Here is a 20,366-nt window from a genome sequence, read left to right as displayed (position 1 = left end):
CAGCAGATCTCTATAGCATATGCATCTTGCATAACTGAAACTTGAGTCCCTTTGAACAAGAACTCCCCATTTTCCCTAGCCTCTAGTAACCATCATTTCTACTGTGTTTCTATGAGTTTGACTAACTATTCCTCATGTAAGTGGAATCATGCAGTATTGGTCCTTCCGTGACTGGCTTATTTCACTTAACACAATATCCTCCACATTCATCCATGTTGTCACATGTGGCATGATTTCCTTCTTTTTTAAGGCTGAATAATATTCCACTGTATGTATATGCCACATTTTCTTTATCCATTCATCCATCAATGGACATTGAGGTTGTTTCCACATCTTGGCTATTGTGAAGAACGCTGTAATGAACATGGGAGTGCAGATATCTCTTTGAGATCCTAATTTCAATTCTTTTGGATATATACCCAGAAGTAGGATAGCTGGGTCATATAGTAATTATATTTTTAATTTTTTGAGGGACCACCATACTATTTGCCATGGCAGCTGCACCATCTTACACTCCCACCAACAGTGTACAAGGGTTCTAGCTTCTCCACATACTACCGACACTTGTTATCCTTTGTGGGTTTTTTGAAAATTGTTTTGTTTTTTTTTAAAAATCGGAGGGGGCCAGCCCAGTGATGTAGTGATTAAGTTCACACACTCCGCTTCAGTGGCCCAGGGTTCGTGGGTTTAGATCCCAGGCACGGACCTACATACCACTCATCAAGCCATGCTGTGGTGGCGTCCCATACACAAAATAGAGGAAAACTGGCATAAATGTTAGCTCAGGGACAGCCTTCCTCACCAAAAAAAACAATATATATATATGCAAATGGCCAATAAGCACATGAAAAGATGTTCAATATCATCAGCCATCAGGTAAATGCAATTCAAAACCACAATGAGATACCACTTCACACCCACTAGGATGGCTATCATCAAAAGGCAGACAATAACAAGTATTGGTAAGAACGCAGAGAAATTGCAACCCTCATATATTACTGATGCGAATATAAAATGGGGTAGCTGCTTTGGCAGAAAAGTTTGGCAATTTCTCAAAGTCAAACACAGATTTACCATATGACTCAACAACTCCACTTCCAGATATATAACCAAGGAAGTGAAAACACACATTTGCAGAAAGCTGTTCACAGCAGCATTATTCCTAATAGCCAAAAATTGTAAACAACCCAAACAACCAAATGTTCATCAACTAATGAATAAACAAAATGTGGTATATCCATACAATGAAATACTGCTCAGCCATAAAAAAGAATGAAGTACAGATACTTGCTAAAACATGGAAAACATTATGCTAAGTGAAAGAAGCCAGATACAAAAGACCACATATTCTATGATTCCCTTTATATAAAATGCTGAGAATGGGCAAATCAAAGTGACAGGAAGCAGATTAGTAGTTTCCAGGGCTGGGAGAAGGGAAGCATGGAGAGTGATCGTTAATGGGCATGAGGTTCCTTTTTGGGGTGATAAAAATGTATACTGGCAACCACTGAAGTGTACACCTTAAAATGACAAATTTTATGCTATATGAATTGTATCAACAAATAAATTAGGAGGAATGGGAGGGAAAAAGAGGAAGCGGAGAAGGGGGCCAAGGGAAAGAAGGGAGGAGAAAAAAAGAGGAGCAAGAGGAGAAAAGAAAACAAGGAGAAAAAGAAAGAAAAACACCTAGACCCATCTCTACTCAAATTATATGTCCACATCTAGCACAAAGATAGAACTGGTAAATGGCAGAATACTGGGTCTAGACAAGAATAAATTTTAGCTTTTCCTGTTAAGCTGTGCAGAACCCTAAATTCTATTTACTTCTCCTAGAAGTGAACCATTCCAGAGCATATTACAAGAGATGCAAATCAGAAAGTAAAAGCACAAAGGACAGGCAGGTACATTGCCGTGAAAAGAAGTAGTGAGAAAGAAATAAGATTTTTAAAATTTAAACAGGCATAGTAACAACAAAAATACAAAATGGTAAGTTTATAGAGGGTAAGGTAAATGTTGCAATCCAGTACTATACATCAAAATAAATATTTTAAAAAAACATCCTCTGACCCTGCAATTCCTCTTTCGGCATCTGACAAATATGTAAAGGTGTTCATTACCATTTGTTTATGGCAGACAAAAACAGAAACAACTTAAACATTCATCAGAGAAACAAGTAAACTGTATATGACATATATAAAATAGAATACATTGTAGCTACTTATCTACTACTTGACAATGGAAAGATGTCTACAATGCGTTGAGACCCCAGTTACTAAAGAGGGTGTAAAATATTCTATTTATGTAAAATGTTAATAATTGATGGGAATGAAACATATCTGGAAGGACACATATTTATTTCTCAGTGACAGAATTTCAAGTCTTTTGTTTTCTTTTTATCCTTTTCTGTATATTTTGAATCAACTGAATACTGCATGTACATCATAGCACAATAAAAACTTTTTTTAGATAAGCATGTATTACTCTTAAAACCAGGTAATGATAACATTATTTTCAATTTAGACAAAAAATTATCTTCAGAACTGGTATTATTTCAAACAAATGCCACAAAATACAAGAAAGCTAATTAATCATAATTTCACTTAATAGGCACTAGATAAATTAAAAATACTTTTGTGAAAATGTGAACAAAACACTATAAAGTCCCTATAATGGTCATTATTAATTCAATAACCCAAAGGTTGGGTGACCATATAATTTATCAAGCTGGGACACTTCTGAGGATGCAAGGAAGCACTTTAAAGAATTACACTGGACCCAGGTAAAAACTGAGACTAACCTGCGTAAATCAGGACATAAAGTCATCCTACCCATAGGTTACTAGAATTACAAACCACAGAATAAAAATCAAAAATTACATAAGTTGAATGAAAAAAATCCTTAGGGCTATGTGAAAGTGATGTATCACAAGGTAAGTGTCAGAGCTCTGGACAGCATTGGTTCTCAACCAGCGATGCCAATCAGTATTATCCAGCAAGCTTTTTCAAATCTAACATTCCTGGCCCCTCCCACTGAGATTCTGATTCAGTAGATTTATAATAGGGTCCAAGAAGCTGTTTTTGTTTGTTGGATGATTTCTTTTCATTCTACAAGTGATTCGTGCACAACCTGTGACGGTTAATTTGTTTTGTTTTGTTTTGCTGAGGAAGATTCATCTGACCTTCCATCTGTTGTCAATCTTCCACTTTTTTTTGCTTGAGGAAGATTAGCCCTGAGCTACCATTTGTGCCAATCTTCCTCTATTTTGTATGTGGGTCACGGCCACCGCATGGCTGACAAGTAGTGTAGGTCCACACCCCAGATCCAAACCCATGAATCCGGGCTACTGAAGCGGAACACACCGAACTTAGTCACTAGGCCACAGCCCCTGTGATGGTTAATTTTATTTGTCAACTTGACTGGGCTAAGGGACGCCCAGATAGCTGGTAAAACATTATTTCTGGGTGTGTCTGTGAGGGTAGTTCCAGAAGGGATAAGCATTTGAATCAGTAGACTGAGCAAAGATCACCCTCCCCAACGCAGGGAGGCCTGAGTAGAACAAAAGGCAGCGGTCAGGCAAATTTGCTCTCTTGCTTGAACTGGGACGTCCATCTTCTCCTGCCCTGGTTCTCGGGCCTTCAGATTGGGACTTACACCCTCGGTCCCCTGGTTGTCAGGGCTTTGAAGATTTCGGGTTTGGACTGGAACTACATCATCGGCTTCCCTGGGCATCCAGCTTGCCAATGGCAGGTTGAGCCAATCCCTCATAATAAATCTTCCTCTATATCTATATATATCCTATTGGTTCTGTCTCTCTGAAGGACTTGGACTAACACAACCCAACTGAGAACTGCCACTAAGAGCTGTGTCTCAAACTTTAACCTGCATAGGAATCACATGAGACTCTTATTAAAATGAAATTTATATTCAATAAATGGGGGGGGGGGCATTTCTAACAAGCTCCTGGGTGGTACAGATGCCCTGGTCCTGGGTAGTGGGCCACACTGACTGGCATGGCTTGGTGTCCTTGAAGCCACTGCTACTCAAAGGCCACATTTTACCCATCTGCTTACTCCCCAAAGTGAACAAACATTCAAGTAAGTTGAGAAACACATTCTCTTTTCAGATCAGCATTACTCACATTAAACCAAGGAGGTCATACTTCTTGTTTTAAGCTAAACAATTCAATTTTTACTATCTGCATTAAAACCTGGAATGATTAAAACAATGAACCAAGACAATAAAGAGTACTAAAAATATGTAGAAATTAGAATAATCTAAAAGCTCTTTAAAGATTGGGACACAAAGAGAAAAGCATATCTGGTGACAGCAAGTTTCACTGAAAAGTAATTTTTCTGGGCCGGCCCCGTGGCTTAGCAGTTAAGTGCGCGTGCTCCGCTACTGGCAGCCCGGGTTCGGAGCCCGGGCGCGCACCGACGCACCGCTTGTCCGGCCATGCTGAGGCCGCATCTCACATACAGCAACTAGAAGGATGTGCAACTATGACATACAACTATCTACTGGGGCTTTGGGGAAAAAAAAAGGAGGAGGACTGGCAATAGATATTAGCTCAGGGCCGGTCTTCCTCAGCAAAAAGAGGAGGATTAGCATGGATCTTAGCTCAGGGCTGATCTTCCTCACAAAAAAAAAAAAAGTAATTTTTCTGTCTCCAAGACAGACAACGTGGATCATTACTCAGTTCCTAAATCATGGAAGGGGAAAGTCTCTACCCAATGTTGGCTCATCACTTTGCACAAATTTTACATTTTAGATCACACTAAAACTAACCCATATGCAATCTAAATATTTCATAAATAGCCAATTAAGAGTCTAACAATCAAACTTAAGCAGTAACACTTATATTCCTACTAGGATCCAGCTGCTGTATTTACAATTAAATTTAAGTAGGAAAAACAAAAGAACGTTTCTTTATGAAATAAGTCTCGGGATGCCAAAGACAACCTATCTCAGAAACTTCCACCCCTATTTGTTAATCAAACAAGCCTCAAATTTCAAATCCTTGTTGAAATTGAATCCATACAAATGTCATTGCAAAAATAAACAGCCTGATGTAATAGATGACATCAGCTGAAGTTGTGTTTACAGGTCTACCAATCTTAAGCATAACCTTGACTTTAACAACAAGCACTGTGTCATACTCTTACTTGTATTCGTGCATTTAGCCAACTTGGATATAAGAACTAAAAAAACTCCCTAATCTCTTTCTCTCCCAAGATTTATAGCCCAGTACTGAACTAGGTTAGGTGACCTGCTCTCATTACGCTCATTACATCTATTAAAAGAGTAATTAGTAGCATTTATTTGTAATACTCTAATTTTGTTAATGGGGGGGTGTTTCTCATTCACTTCACTTGTTCACTTGGAGTTCCATGAGGGCAAACACATTGTACTGTATGAACTGTATTGATCACTCTGTAGCCCCAGCACCTACAGGGCATCAGTAATTATTGATAGGTTAGGTGGTTGAAGGAATGAATGAATGAATGGTATCTAAAACATAGTAGATATCCAAAAAATGTTCACTGAACTAATTAAGAAGAAAGGGCTTCTTTCCTCATTTCTTCTTTATCAGATATGTAAAACTCTATGTAACACAAATCCTAAATTAAAATATACATCGTGAACTCCGCTCACATCAATAAAGCTCACCTCTATGAGAGATGCAGCAATTTACACACCAGTGTCACCAGCAGTATCTAAGGCGGCTGTGACTGGCACTTAAACCAAAGTGCTCCTTTCTATTTATCAATTTATTTTTTCTCTTTGTACCTTTACATAGTGCCTACCAACATATCCATTTATATTAAAGGGAGCTAAAGAGATGGCAATCCGTGTTCTAAAACACCGAATTTCTCTATTAATTCACCTCAAGAAAATTAAAAGCCTCACCATTACTAGGTATCTCTAGGGACTCCTTTGTAGAGTTTCTCTGCTCTTCATCTTCCTCAAGATCTTCCTTGGACTTTGACAGCCGTTTTCTTAGAGACGTCTTCTCTTCGCCCACCATTGTGGTGTCTAGCAAAGAAGATACAAAAAGCTTTGAACTGGGCCAGTCCTGGTGGCCTAGTGGTTAAGTTCAGTGCACTCCACTTCGGTGGCCTGGGTTCCGTTCCCAACGGAGACCTACACCACTCGTCTGTCAGTGGCCATGCTGTGACAGGGGCTCACATACAAAAAGAGGATGATCGGCAACAGATGTTAGCTCAGGGCGAAACTTCCTCAGCAAAAGAGAAAAAAAAAAAGCTCTGAACTAAGTATCTGGCTTAGGCAAATTTCACAGTATCACCATATTTAGAGGAGGTAAAAAATGATATATTCTTTTCCTTTTGTTTTACTTTAGTCATGTTTCAGCATTTTCTGAGTATGAGATACTATAACAAATTTGAAGAAATTAGTCCTTATAAAGTAATTGGCTCGTTTCAGACCCTTATTTAAACATGGCCCCATTCTTTTTTTTTTTTTTTTTTTTGGTGAGGAAGATCAGCCCTGAGCTAACATCCATGCCAATCCTCCTCTTTTTGTTGAGGAAGACTGGCCCTGGGCTAACACCCATGCCCATCTTCCTCCACTTTATATGGGACGCTGCCATAGCACGGCCTGACAAGCGGTGCCTCCATGCACGCCCAGGATCAAAACCCGGGCTGCCAGCAGCGGAGTGCGCGCATTCAACCGCTAAGCCACGGGGCCGGCCCCCCGTGGCCCCTATTCTCAATGAACAATTTAGTTAAACAAAAAAGGCATAAGTATATGAAAAATTAAGAATTAAGTAACAAAAAGTAAGTACAAAGATGCCACAAAGTAGTACAATTAATAGTCATATCAATGGTAAAAATAATGAATACCTGAAGTTCAGAGACAGAAGAGATTCAGACAGAGACGTCTCTTAAGAGATTAAGAGATGTAAAGGGTCTCACAGAAAAGAAGATATTTGAACTGAGTCTTGAAGGATGAGAACAGAGCACTCCATGGATGAGAAAGGGTTAAAACAAGGTCCTTATAAGCCCTGTTCAGGGGACCATGACTGATCAGACTACTTTACCAGATGACAACAAACAAGCTCTTGTTGAATATCTATTAAGTGTAAGGACTCTGCTGACTGCTTTAAGTTTTCTCATCTAATCTTCATAACTGCAAAAAAGATGTTACTACTTTCAGTTCACATGAAAAAAAATAAGACTCAAAGTAGTTACTGTCAATGCCCTCAACCCACACACCAGGAACATACTTGCAGCTGAACAAGTTGAGTTTATTAGGAACGCACACCATGGGAAACTGTGAGGCGTCTCAGTAAGAGAATATTAGAAATGACTTATTTAGGATTTGGAACTTGGCTAGGTGATTTTGGGGGAGAGTTCCAAGAAGCTAGGGTTCACTCTGGCTTGGGTGCTGTCAGAAAGCTGGCACAATTCTAGGATTGGGTAATCAACAAATCTTCAGACTAGAGGTCTGCAATTGGTAAAGCAGCAGCAATCATTCACATTAGCCTGGAGAGGCAGGTGCTGGATATTTTGTGACCTGGACAATGTTCACGTTTGTCTGAGCTCAGACATGATTATGGCATGGCTTGTTCCTGCCTTGATCCATCATGGTCACAGAACGGCCTTGTCTGATGTTGATGTTCAGTGAAATCATTTGTGTTCAACAGAAGAACACCAAGAAGACTTACCTATTAAGTGCCAGGCTAGCTCAGGGCAACACCAAGGCCTAGCCAATGGTACCAGCACAGCTCTGGGATGCCAAGGGCTGCTTTTCTTCCTCTCATTACAGTGACTTGCCCAAGACCACACAGCTAACGACACAGCCAGATTTGAACCTGTGTCAGATCCAAACTACAAACACCACTAATTATTTGAATTTTTTTAAGTTGGTAACAGAGAAATGTGATGAGGGAAAAGACTAAGAAAGAGATCTGGAGTCAAGCTGTAAAGGCCTAAGAAATTAGGACTTTTTTCAGTTAGGCCGTGGTGAGCCATTTTAAGCACTGAAAAATATGAGTAAAGTCAAATTTTAGGCAGATCAACATCAAGACAGTACAAGGTTTACTCCAAAGCAGTGTTTTAACTATGTATGAAGTTTTCATTAGTCTGAAGCAAAAAGAAAAATAATGAAGTACTTGCTACATTATTATTTTTGTGTGTGTGTGAGGAAGATCAGCCCCGAGCTAACATCCATGCCAATCTTCCTCTTTTTTTGCTGAGGAAGATCAGCCCTGAGCTAACATCCATGCCAATCTTCCTCTTTTTTCGGTGAGGAAGATTGGCCCTGGGTTAACAACTGTGCCCACCTTCCTCCACTTTATAGGGGACACCGTCACAACATGGCCTGAGAAGCGGTGCATCGGTGCATGCCTGGGATCCGAATCTGCGAACCATTGGGCCACAGAAGCAGAGCACACACACTTAAGCGCTGCGCCGCCAGGTTGGCCCTGCTACATTATTTTTAAAGCTAGTTATTTTTAAATTCTAAGATTATGATCTTTCTAAACCATAAACCATGTTAAAATGTCCATTTCTGTACGAAATGTAGTACATGGTGAGTTTGACTGTTTTCCTAATTATTACTGCTTGGCAAAGAAAAAAATCTGACAAATCTAGATCAGCTCCCTTCTAATTTTTTCTAAAACCAAACAAATGAAACAGAATTATGGAACAGTAGACGAACATAATCAAATAGAAATTTTAGGAGACCAATAAGATTCAATTAAAAGAAACCCAGGGGTCCGGCCTCGTGGCTTAGCGGTTAAGTGCGCGCGCTCCGCCGCTGGTGGCCCGGGTTCGGATCATGGGCGCGCACCGACGTACTGCTTCTCTGGCCATGCTGAGGCTGCATCCCACATACAGCAACTAGAAGGATGTGCAACTATGACATACAACTATCTACTGGGGCTTTGGGGGAAAATAAATAAATAAATAAAATTATTAAAAAAAAAAAGAAGAAACCCAGAAAGGAGGTCAGGTCAACTGATAAATCTGCAAGTCATTTGTGTAACAGTGACAGAGGAAGCCAGCAGAGCATCTAATTCTCCAACAGAAAAGATTAAAGAAGCGAGAACTGACAACTAACTCAGAGGGATGCCCTCAAAGTAAGACATCAAGAAGTAGAAGAGATGGGCCGGCCCCGTGGCTTAGCAGTTAAGTGCGTGCGCTCCGCTGCTGGCAGCCCAGGTTCGGATCCCGGGCACGCACCGACGCACCGCTTCTCCGGCCATGCTGAGGCCGAGTCCCACATACAGCAGCTAGAAGGATGTGCAGCTATGACATACAACTATCTACTGGGGCTTTGGGGGAAAAATAAATAAAGTTTAAAAAAAGAAAAAAAAAAATGTAGACGAGAAATCAGGGAAGAAAACAGTAGAGACAGAAAGATGCAAAGAGAACCAAGATGTTTCAAAAAGGAAGGAATTATACAGGGGATAATGTGGAATTCAAAATACAGACTATGTGTGTGTGTGTGTGTGTCTGTCTGTCTGTCTGTCTGTCTGTCTGAGGAAGATCAGCCCCGAGCTAACATCCATGCCAATCCTCCTCTTTTTGCTGAGGAAGACTGGCCCAGGGCTAACATCTGTGCCCATCTTCCTCCACTTTATATGGGATGCCGCCACAGCATGGCTTGACAAGCTGTGCGTCGGTGCACACCCGGGATCCGAACTCGGGCCGCCAGCAGCGGAGCGCGCACACTTAACCGCTACGCCATGGGGCCAGCCCCCAGACTCTACTTTTGAGTGTTTCTGTGCGTTACATGTACTATGCATTTTAATTTCAATATAATCTTTAAGGTAGGTACTATTATTACTCCCCAAATATTGTCTTTGGTCATGTCTTCTAATATACTCTTTCCTGTCTCTACAAAGCTGTTCCTCCTCTGTCCTTTCTTTATCTAGCTAACCCTACTCACCCTTCAAAGTCAGTCACAGCAGCAGCAGCAGCAGCAGAAATAACAGCAGTAATAACAACAACAGCTTTGACTAAATGAGCAGCTACTATGTACCCACCAGGCACTGTGCTGCTAAGTCATTTACATTTTCTTATTCAATCTTTACAACCTTGGAACGTAGGTATTATCCTCATTTTACAGATGATAAAAATACAGTTTAGGTAAGTGATTTAACTTGACCCAAATCACATAATTCTCCAAGAGCAGAACTGGGATTCAAAACCAGAACTACCGGATTCCACAGCCCACCCTGTCACCATCCCATTGCCTCCACTCATACCACCATACTCAGAGAGCCATACTATCTGCCTCTGACACTAAGCTTAAGCTTCTCAAAGACAGGGACTATACAGTATATTCTCTTTGAATCCCCAAAATCTAGTAGGGAGTATCTGGAACATGATAGGCATGCATTCATACAGAAAGTGAATATCAGTTAATACCACAACCAATTATTCTAAGTAATAAGACACAGTGCTCTCAACTTAGAGAATCAAGAGGAAAATACATGCTGGGAGGATGCCAATGAGCATCATCTTTACTGTTAACAGCTTTACACATCCAACTCAACAATAAGATCTACAACAATTGTTCTTAACTGGTGGTGGGTGGTCCCTCAGACTCCTAAAGGTATGCAAAAACTACTTCAAATATTTCAATTACTGAAATAAACATAAATTTATCACAAAGCAAGCAACACAGACTATGTAAAACAACGTTACTTTGCTTTTGGCTGAGACTATATCATCTCAGTAAGAAATTAGTTATCTCATGGTGATTAAAAGCACTAATTAAGAAGTGAGGGGCCAGCCCGGTGGCGCAAGCGGTTAAGTGCGCACGCTCCGCTGAGGCGGCCCGGGGTTCGCCGGTTCGGATCCCGGGCGCACGCCGACGCACCACTTGTTAAGCCATGCTGTGGTGGCGTCCCATATAAAGTAGAGGAAGATTGGGCCGGCTCCGTGGCTTAGCGGTTAAGTGCGCGCGCTCCGCTGCTGGCAGCCCGGGTTCGGATCCCGGGCGCGCACCGACGCACCGCTTCTCTGGCCATGCTGAGGCCGCATCCCACGTACAGCAACTAGAAGGATGTGCAGCTATGACTTACAACTATCTACTGGGGCTTCAGGGGAAAAAAATAAGTAAATAAAGTTAAAAAAAAAAAATAAAGTAGAGGAAGATGGGCACGGATGTTAGCCCAGGGCCAGTCTTCCTCAGCAAAAAAAGAGGAGGATTGGCATCAGATGGTAGCTCAGGGCTGGTCTTCCTCACAAAAAAAAAAAAAAGTGAAAAAAAATACTTAATAAACCAAGTTTGACAGACAAATAAATGCTATTTAACAGGCCAAAAGAAAAAAATCTACGCCTGGGTACCCTGTAGAAGAATGAAAAAATTAAAGGAGTCGTTGGTGATGAGATTAGGAACCATTAGCCTAGTCTACAGAATAAAGCCTGATGTCCAAAGCTAAAACACAGGTACTGAGTTTGCACAATTACACTGTCAAGAGTTCAATCTACTCATTTTAGAAGAGAGCCAAAGAAGAAAACGCTAACTCTTCACAACAAAATCTTTATATCATAGTCTGTACTAACATCTTTGGCCTCAATTTTCTCTACTTAGCAGGAAGTGAGAAGTGGAAAAGTGGAAAAGCACAGGATTTGGAATCAGAACACCAAGACGTAGTTTACGTCCCTGCTCCATCAGATCACTGTGTTCTTGGGTAAATCCTCCACCCTCTCTGAATCTGTTTCTTCTTCTACAAAATAAAGATAAATACTACCGCACAGAACTATCATAACATGAAAAAGATAACATACACTATAAGTGCCAATATTTTATTATTAACAACCAACTTTAAAAAACTAAGTGGTCTGATACCTACATATCTACCTCTGTATGCTAAATGACAGTCCAACATTAAGCCATATCATCCCTCAAATTCTCCTTGTGTTTGCTTTTAAGATGTACTAGATGAGAGTAAATAAGGTGCCATAATTACATACTTTCTCAAATGCAGCTCAAACACCATGTGGCTTCCAAGAAAATATTAATACATTTTATTATTGTCACATATACAGATATTAGGAAGGATAACTATTACTTAAAATGGCTCACCTCAATTTTGACCAAATCCTCAGATCACGTAAATGATAAGATTAAGAGATGATGTCTGAAATGAGCTCCTCTCATGCATGTCAGATAACAGTATATGGCTGGTATTGCAGAAAACGGAGGCAAATTAGAGTATTGCTCAGCTCAACTGTTCCTTCTCTAGACAGATGGATCATTTTGGCCTCTGTGCAGAGAGCAGACCACAACGAGGGCAAGAGCGTAAGCTAGGGACCAGTCAGCAGACTACTGCAATCGTCCAGGTGAGAGATGAAGGACAGTGGAACTTTCTGACCACTCATCTAAAATAGGACTGTGAATCTATCCTCTCACCAAACGAGACACTAGTGAGGCAACTACTTTAGCCGTTGCAGTCAAAAATTGAAAACTGCAATTAATGCTAAATGGTTTCTAAGTGCTAACATGGATCACTGCCCTTCTATGTGTACCATAGTTTTTTCTTGCCCTCCCATTAAGACAGGAGGGCGAGTTATCCTCCTTGTTTCCCATTACTCCCAGGTCACTGGAGTAATGGGAAAGGGAAGGTCACTCCTTTCCTTCCTTAAACACCTCAGCCAGATATTACACCTAGTACCTCTCCTTGTTGCAAGTATGTACTGTGTTCCCAATCACTCCCCTCACTCACTGAGGATGTGAACACCTCACTCACTGCCCCCTCTCTCCTACCACTAATCCTTCCACACTTCTTTTACTTCAACACTCATGTACTTTGATCCATCCAATACCCTGGCCTCCAAGCTCCTTGACTTCTTGCTGTCTCAGCAAGCTGTTCTTAGGTCCCAGTCACACTTTCCCCTAGAACTTACAGTTATCAATAACTGCACCGTGTCCCTATTTCTGATTTCCAGCATCTAACACTCTGCACAGCACCAGTTCACTTACTCTAATACCTCCACATCAATTCTTTAACATCGTTCTCCCAACAGGCCCAGACTTCCCTGAGTTCCAGGCTCACATCCAAAGGCCTACTTGACACTTTCACATAGATGTCGTATAGGCATCTCAAACTTAACAAGACCAAAACTGAACTACTGATGTTCCTTTCAATTCCGTTCTTCTCACTGTCTTCCCCATCTGAGTTAATGGGTCTAGCAGTCACTTTTTGTCCAGATTTAAAAAAAAAAAAAAAAACCTATAAGTCATCCTTGATGCTTTCCTTTCCCTTATCCAATCCAACAGCAAGTCTATTTTACTCTGCCTTCAAAATACATATCCAATTCTAACCTCTTCTCACCACATCTACCACCTTCACCCAACCTCTGTCACCTCTCACTGCTGTAGCCTAGCTGGGCTCTCTTCAGTTTCTCCCTTCTGGTCTATTTTTTAACACAGCACCCAGAGTAATCCTTCTAAAAAGTAAGTCAGGGGGTCAGCCTGGTGGCACAGTGGTTAAATTCACGTGCTCCACTTCAGCGGTCTGGGGTTTGTGGGTTTGGATCCCAGGCGCAGACCTACGCACTGCTCATCAAGCCATGCTGTGGTGGTGTCCCATATACAAAATAGAGGAAGATGGGCAACGATGTTAGCCCAGGGACAGTCTTTATCACCAGAAAAAAAAAAAAGTAAGTCAGAGCCAGTTACTCCCCTGCTCAAAACCCTTTGAACATTAGATTTTGTTCTAAGTTTTCACCATTGTCTAGGATTTTGTTCTAACTCCTCCATGATCTGCCACTCCCCTCCCCCACCACCTTGAACCTCCTCAATTCCCTCACTCGCTCTACTTTGTCCTGCTATTTCTTGAACAAGCCAAGCTCATTCTCACTTAAAGGTCTGAAATTTCCTCTCTCTGGAACATCTCCCCCAGGTACCCTCAAGGCTTTCTCCTTCACTTCATTCAAATTCTCTGCTCAAATGTCCCCTCCTCAGGGACTCGCATGTCTACTCTAATCAAAATACACTCTCGCACCCTGTTACTCTTATCCCTCACACTGCTTTATTTTTCTTCAGAGCACTTATTGCCCAATACATTAAGGGATTAATTGTCTGTCTACCCCACGAGACTGTAATCCTCATGAAAAGTAGAGTTTTGTCTTGTTCACCATTTTATCCAAGTACTAGAACCATGCCTGGAACACAGTCTGCACTTAATATACATTTGTTGAATGAATTAATAAATAGTTAGCAAGCATTTTCACATACATTAAGGAAATTAAAAAATGGCCCTTCACATGTTCATAAAACCATCATTAATAGGCTAGTATGAGACTTGGAACTGATGTTCACTTTTATTTCTAACTTAACCTGTTAATACCAAAAGATAAATATAAAACAGTTAATGAAGACATTTACCTAGTTTGGGATTTAAGTTGTATGCATACACATAAAAACAATCTGTTGTAGAGCTTAAGACTTTTCAATAACATCTGCCATTCAGAGCCCAATTCTAAACTTAGGTTGCCTGGGAGACTATGAAAAACAATTTGCTGACAAATGCCAAGCCCTTGCCTGCACTGGTAAATCTCTCACACTTGAGAGACTGTTCCCCTGAAACAATTCAAATAATCAGAAGAAACATTATTAGAACTGTTAGTAAGTTCCCTTTAGTGGAAACTTAGTATTTGCTATATTCTCTGATAGGACCTTGTGTACAGTACCTCCTTTAATCCTAACAATAATCCTATGAGGTAAGTAATCTTGTCCCCATTTTCAAACAGAAAAAAGGAGTGATTGCCAGAAGCCTAATTATAGACTACAGTAAAGACAGAAAACTTTAAAAGTAGGAATCAACATTAAAAAAAGACAGAGCAAGCATAGGTCTTTTAGTGCATACCAAAGGGGTTATGTTTCTGATGAGCCCCCCAGTACACGACTGTATCAAAGCAGACCTCAGGGGCCAGCCCCGTGGCTTAGCGGTTAAGCGTGCGCACTCCGCTACTCGCAGCCCAGATTCGGATCCCGGGCGCACACCGACACACCGCTTCTCCGGCCACGCTGAGGCGGCGTCCCACATACAGCAACTAGAAGGATGTGCACTATGACATACAACTATCTACTGGGGCTCTGGGGAAAAAAAAAGGAGGAGGATTGGCAACAGATGTTAGCTCAGAGCCGGTCTTCCTCAGCAAAAAGAGGAGGATTAGCTCAGGGCTGAGCTTCCTCACCAAAAAAAAAAAAAAAAAAGCAGACCCCAGCTGAAGTTCATGCTTTAATGACCCTGGCACATCTAAAAAGGGCTATGGTAGTTTAAACATAGAAGTCAAAGAAAAAATTTTTAATTTACGTTCAAATTACTCTTTTTTAAGTTCTGACACTGAAAAGATACGTTCCAATTATTTGAAAATTCATGTATATAAAGCACCTCTTTCTTCAGTGATGTTAGATAAATGTGTTGTAATAATACAGAGGTATACCTCATTGCATTCTTCACACACACACATACAGAGTATCAAGAGAAGGCATAACTAACCATAAGCCAAACAAGTCCTCATGGAAGAGGTGACATCGGAGCCAGAGTTCAAAGAAGGAATAAAAGTTTGCTAGGTACCAAAACAGGAAGGGAGGGAGAGTACTCTACAAAAAAGATGCACAGGTACAAACCTTGATGACAGATTCATTATTTTAAACATTTTATTGAGGTCTACTACGTGCCAGGCCCTGGGATACAAAGATGACTACAATCATCTGTGCCCTCAAGAAGTGAAAATCTAGTGGGCAAAAGACATAAAAATATAATTATAACACCTAGTGATATTACAGAAAAATATAACACTTAGTGATATTACAGAACAGTAATTGAGATGTACATAGAATACGAAAGGAATACAGGCCTAGTGCCCAACAGCGCTGAAGGGCAAGCAGGAAAGGTTTCCTGAAGGTAGAACCTAGGTTAATCTCAAAGGAAGAGAAGGACTAAGGCTGGAGCACAGGGTATCAGGAAGAGCAAGGACAAAAGGTCAAGGGCCCTTACGGGTGATTCTAAGGAGTTTAGAACTTAACGCAAACAAGGAGCTGATAGAGGTTTTTGTTTTTTTTTTTTTTAAAGATTTTATTTATTCATGTTTTTCCCCCCAAAGCCCCAGTAGATAGTTGTATGTCGTAGGTTCACATCCTTCTAGTTGCTGTACGTGGGACTCGCGTTGGACGGAGAAGTGGTGCCTGGGGGCGCGCCCGGGACCCGAACCCGGGCCGCCAGCATCAGAGCGCACGCACTCAACCGCTAAGCCACGGAGCCAGCCCTGAGAGAGGTTTTTCAACAAGAGGGTGATCTCCCATTTGTGTTATAGTAAGATAACTCAAGAAACCTTGTGGAGGATGTGCTGGAGAAAGGAGAGATTGGCAGGGAGAAAAATGAGCTCACACAAAAAATGGAAAAGGCCTTAAGTTAGGCTCAGGTAACGTGTTTATTAAATGAACAACTGATTCTGTGAAGACCAGATAAGGGAGATAAGATAAATTTACAAACACTAAGCTGATGCGTCTATGAGATATCCAGGTGGTGGCAGTTGAAAATACAGATCCCAAGTGAGATTTCTAACTCAGCTGACTAAGGCTGTGGGTGTGGCATTAAGCTAAGTACAGGAGAAGAGAAGGGAGCATGTAAGTTCAATATGACACACCTGTGGGTCAGCCAAGTAATGATAACCAATAGGCAGATGAGTGTACAAGTGTAGACTGAAGACAGAAAGCTGGATTCATCAGTGTACTGGCAGCAGCTAAGGCCAAGGCACAGGGAGGAACTCTCCCAGGTAGAGACCATAAATCAGGAAAAGGGGTTACCTAGGAAATAATAAGCTAACATTTACCTAGTACTTACTATGGCTCACTTAATACTCACAACAACCCATGCAGTAGATACTATTATTCCATTTTACAGGTGGTTGAGTAATTTTCCCAATATTACAAGGCAGTTAAAGAACTAACAGTAAAAAAGCAAGGCCTAGGAGAGATTAGAGGAGAACCCGGAGCAGGCAATGTTCAAAATCAGAAGTTAGAGGATTCAAGAGGTAATCTACGGTCACTACGATGGAAAATTCAAGTAGGACAAAAAAAATGGAGGGAAAAAAAGGAAGAGTGAGACATGGGATATTTCACAATTTGGGGACATTAATAGCTATGATTTACTTTACTTGTACAGTCAGTTTCAGGAAGAAGCACAAAGAAATATACTGGATTGGGTTGCAAAATGAGTTGAGGAAGTGAAAACAGTGATCATAAGACTAGTCTCTCCAGACGTCCAGCAATAAAAGAACCAGGCGCTACCGTTTACTAAGCCAGTACTGTTCACAGTGCTGAGCGCCAGGGTAGGTGCATCACATATCTCATTTAACATTTCCATTTGAAAAGATACAGAAATGCCATGAAACTTGTTCAAAGTCACATAGCCAGTAAGTGGCAGGGGAAACATTTACACCCAAGGTGACACAAAGCTGACTAAACAGCTATTTTAAAATACAACACACCGACTGAACGCCATTTCTTAAGAACCCAATCTGTACATTGGTTTTGTAATGTTCAGTATGATAGTATCTAACCGACCTTAAGAAAGCAAAACAAAAAGAATTGGTCTGAGAAACAAATGAACCATGTTGGAAAGAAGTGTTCAACTTTAGCCTGCCTGCAGTGTTCCTATTAATAAAGCTTTCAAAAGAACTTACAAATCTATAAAAGAAAGAAATATCGAGCGCCTACTCTCGGTGAAGAATTTTGCTAGATCACTCCCAGGTTCAGTGGGGGGTAAAGAGAAACAACTGCAGATAAACTTAGAATCCAAAACATAAAATTTCTCCCTATCCTTCCAAACAAAGGTTTACCCTAGTACAACCCTATAATATTTACATACCAAAGAACTGGATCATTAAGTCAATGAGCAAAACTAAAGAACAGAGACAAATTCTCATTTACATCTGCATTGTCAGTATAATCATTTATCCAGTGTGATGAATTTCAAAAATAAATTTTAACTGAACTTTGCTAAAACCTTTTTCCATTTTCTTACCAAAAGAAACAGGCACTCTTCCCTAGTGTTTCCCACTCAAAAGTTCCCTTCTCCCTCCTCCAACTCATTCATTCTTTCATTGTGCCAGGGGCTGGGCCAGACAGAGAATTAAGACATAAATAAGAGGGACTAGTCCAGGCTTCATGAAATTTACATGCTAGTAGAGGAAACAATGGAAGCATCTAAGTACCTAACAACTCATTACAATTGATGATTAACTGCTGCTAAGGAAAACAGTGCTAGGAAGGCTTAACCTGGTAGGATGGGTTTCTTGAGGAGGTGATATTTGACTTGGGCTGATATTTGAGGAATGTACAGGAGTTTAGGGAAGGGACAGAATAAGACATAAGAGGTGGAGGAAACCCCTCAAGACCAGGAGATAGTAAAGATAAAGAGGCTTTCTTAGAACAAAAATAAAACCCATGTGGCCTGCGCCCAGAGAGCCAGGAGGAAAGTTGCCCATAATGCACTGGAGATAGGAAGAGCGGCAGCTGTATTTTGGTATTTATCTTAAGAGAATGTGAAATCTTTGAGAGTTCTAAGCTCCTGATGCATTGAGACATGTCATTTTTAAATGATTACTCTTGAATGCCTCAGGCCTCCTTCCAAAATCCATTATCTTGCCTAGACAACACTCACACTTCCTTAAAAAGTCATTCATGGATACCGCCCAACTTAAAGCAAAAAAAAGAGAATGCTTCAAGCTGAATTCTACATCAAAAGAAAGGCAAACAGTCTGAAAAAAAGGTAGTTTAAACAGATGGCAGCCACTTAAATATTAAGTGACCGATGAATTTAATCTATACATAAACACAGAGAATAGAGTTTATAGCTGTTTCTTGCTTACAAATAACTTCTAAATATATATATCATTTAAACTGCATGGCCAGGGCCAGCCCCGTGGCTTAGCGGTTAAGTGCGCACGCTCCGCTACTGGCCGCCTGGGGTTCGGATCCCGGGCTGCACTGACGCACCGCTTCTCCGCAATGCTGAGGCCGCGTCCCACATACAGCAAGTAGAAGGATGTGCAGCTATGACATACAACTATCTACTGGGGCTTTGGGGAGAAAAAGGAAAATAATAAATAAATAAACTGCGTGGCCATTAACATTTAAGAACGACAGAAACTTAACTACCTCCTAATAGTTAAAAGTAAAATATGGACTTGAATAAAAGCTTTGGTGCCCACATTTCGATGTCTTAAAGTGCCATCTGTCCCTTCATACACTTTTTTTCTTACATCAATTAGAAGCTGATGTCCTGAGTGCATTTTTGGTTTCGCTTTTTAAGGAATAAAATGTCCGGTAATTCATAACTTTCTTTACTATCGGCTTGAGAGATGCCATAGGATTGGGGGGGTGGGGCCCAAACCAAGCTCCAAGATTTAAAAGGCTGCCAGCCATGCGGCCGCCGGAAGGTAACTTTCCCGTCCTCCCCATCCCCCAAACTCCCCAGGACTGGCGGAGCCTCCCCGCTCCCCGGCTCCGGGCCTCCTCCGCCCCTCAGCCCAGGACGAGGCCAGGCCCGCCGGCCCAAAGCGCAGCGGCCGCCTCTTTCCCCTTCCTCTCGGGCTGAAGCGAGCGGACCCAGGCGGGAAGTGAGGCGGGCTCGCGGAGCGTGCGCTTTACCTGGGGCCGCAGCCGGGAGCCGGCAGCCGGCGCTTCGGCAAGGAGGGCAAAGCCGAGAAGTCGTCACCGCGCGGCTCGCAGGAAGGTCGGCTCCCGGCTGCCCTCCGGGTGCCCAAGGCCGGCGACGCAACGAGCCCGGGCGCCGACGGCGGACGAAGATAAGGCGCCAGACTCCGCGGCCCCTGCGCCCCCAGCCGCCAGCCCGCTACGCTGCGTCGCGCGCGCGGCCCGCGCCAGCTCAGGATTTCATTGGTGGCCCGCGCGGCCGCGCTCCGCTCACCGCCCACGGCCGCCCGCCCCTTCCCGGGCGCGCGGGTACCGGTGCCAGAGCCCCCGGCTGGCCTCGGGGCCTTGCGGGGAAAGCTTCGCGCGAGCAGATCGCGACGCTGGCAGACAGCAGCTTGCTTTCCATTTCTACCCCAGCGATTCAGTGTGGGGCAGAAATGGGACCGAGACAACTTGCTGCCAGTCCGAAACGGCACCCTGCATGGTAGCACGGGACTGGCGAGTCTGGTGCTTTTTTTAGAGACTCGCAGAGCCGCCTCTAGAACTGTGGATCATTGCAGTTTGAACTGCCTCCCTAGGAACAAAATAGCACTAACCAGAAGCGTTTGTCATGGGATGCTTTAATGCTTTGTAAATTATACTTGATTGTGTCCTTCAGCACATACGAACTGGATAAGGAGACAGTAAGATACGTGAAATAACGGGGCAATTAAGTAATTTAC

General features: G+C 42.0%; 1 protein-coding gene across 2 annotated transcripts in view; it reads right to left on the bottom strand.

The window, feature by feature from the left end:
* The window catches only part of SOAT1 (sterol O-acyltransferase 1), a 76,229-nt gene extending 56,427 nt beyond the window's left edge, over window positions 1-19,802 (bottom strand). The window contains exons 1-2 of one of the 2 annotated variants that reach the window (XM_004424984.3): window positions 19,639-19,802; window positions 5,908-6,033 (exon numbers count right to left, since the gene is read on the bottom strand). In XM_004424984.3, the coding sequence (XP_004425041.1) occupies window positions 5,908-6,025 (118 nt within the window). In that variant the 5' untranslated portion in view covers window positions 6,026-6,033; window positions 19,639-19,802. The remainder of the gene's footprint in view (window positions 1-5,907; window positions 6,034-19,638) is intronic. The other variant, XM_087438481.1, reaches the window with a different exon arrangement.
* Between the last annotated feature and the right edge of the window lie 564 nt (window positions 19,803-20,366).

The sequence above is a fragment of the Ceratotherium simum genome, chromosome 2, assembly GCF_057802395.1.
Source record: "Ceratotherium simum simum isolate JZ-2026a chromosome 2, ASM5780239v1, whole genome shotgun sequence".
NCBI lineage: Eukaryota > Metazoa > Chordata > Mammalia > Perissodactyla > Rhinocerotidae > Ceratotherium > Ceratotherium simum.
Note: the sequence above shows the minus strand (reverse complement) of the source record. Positions and strands in the feature narration are given on the sequence as shown.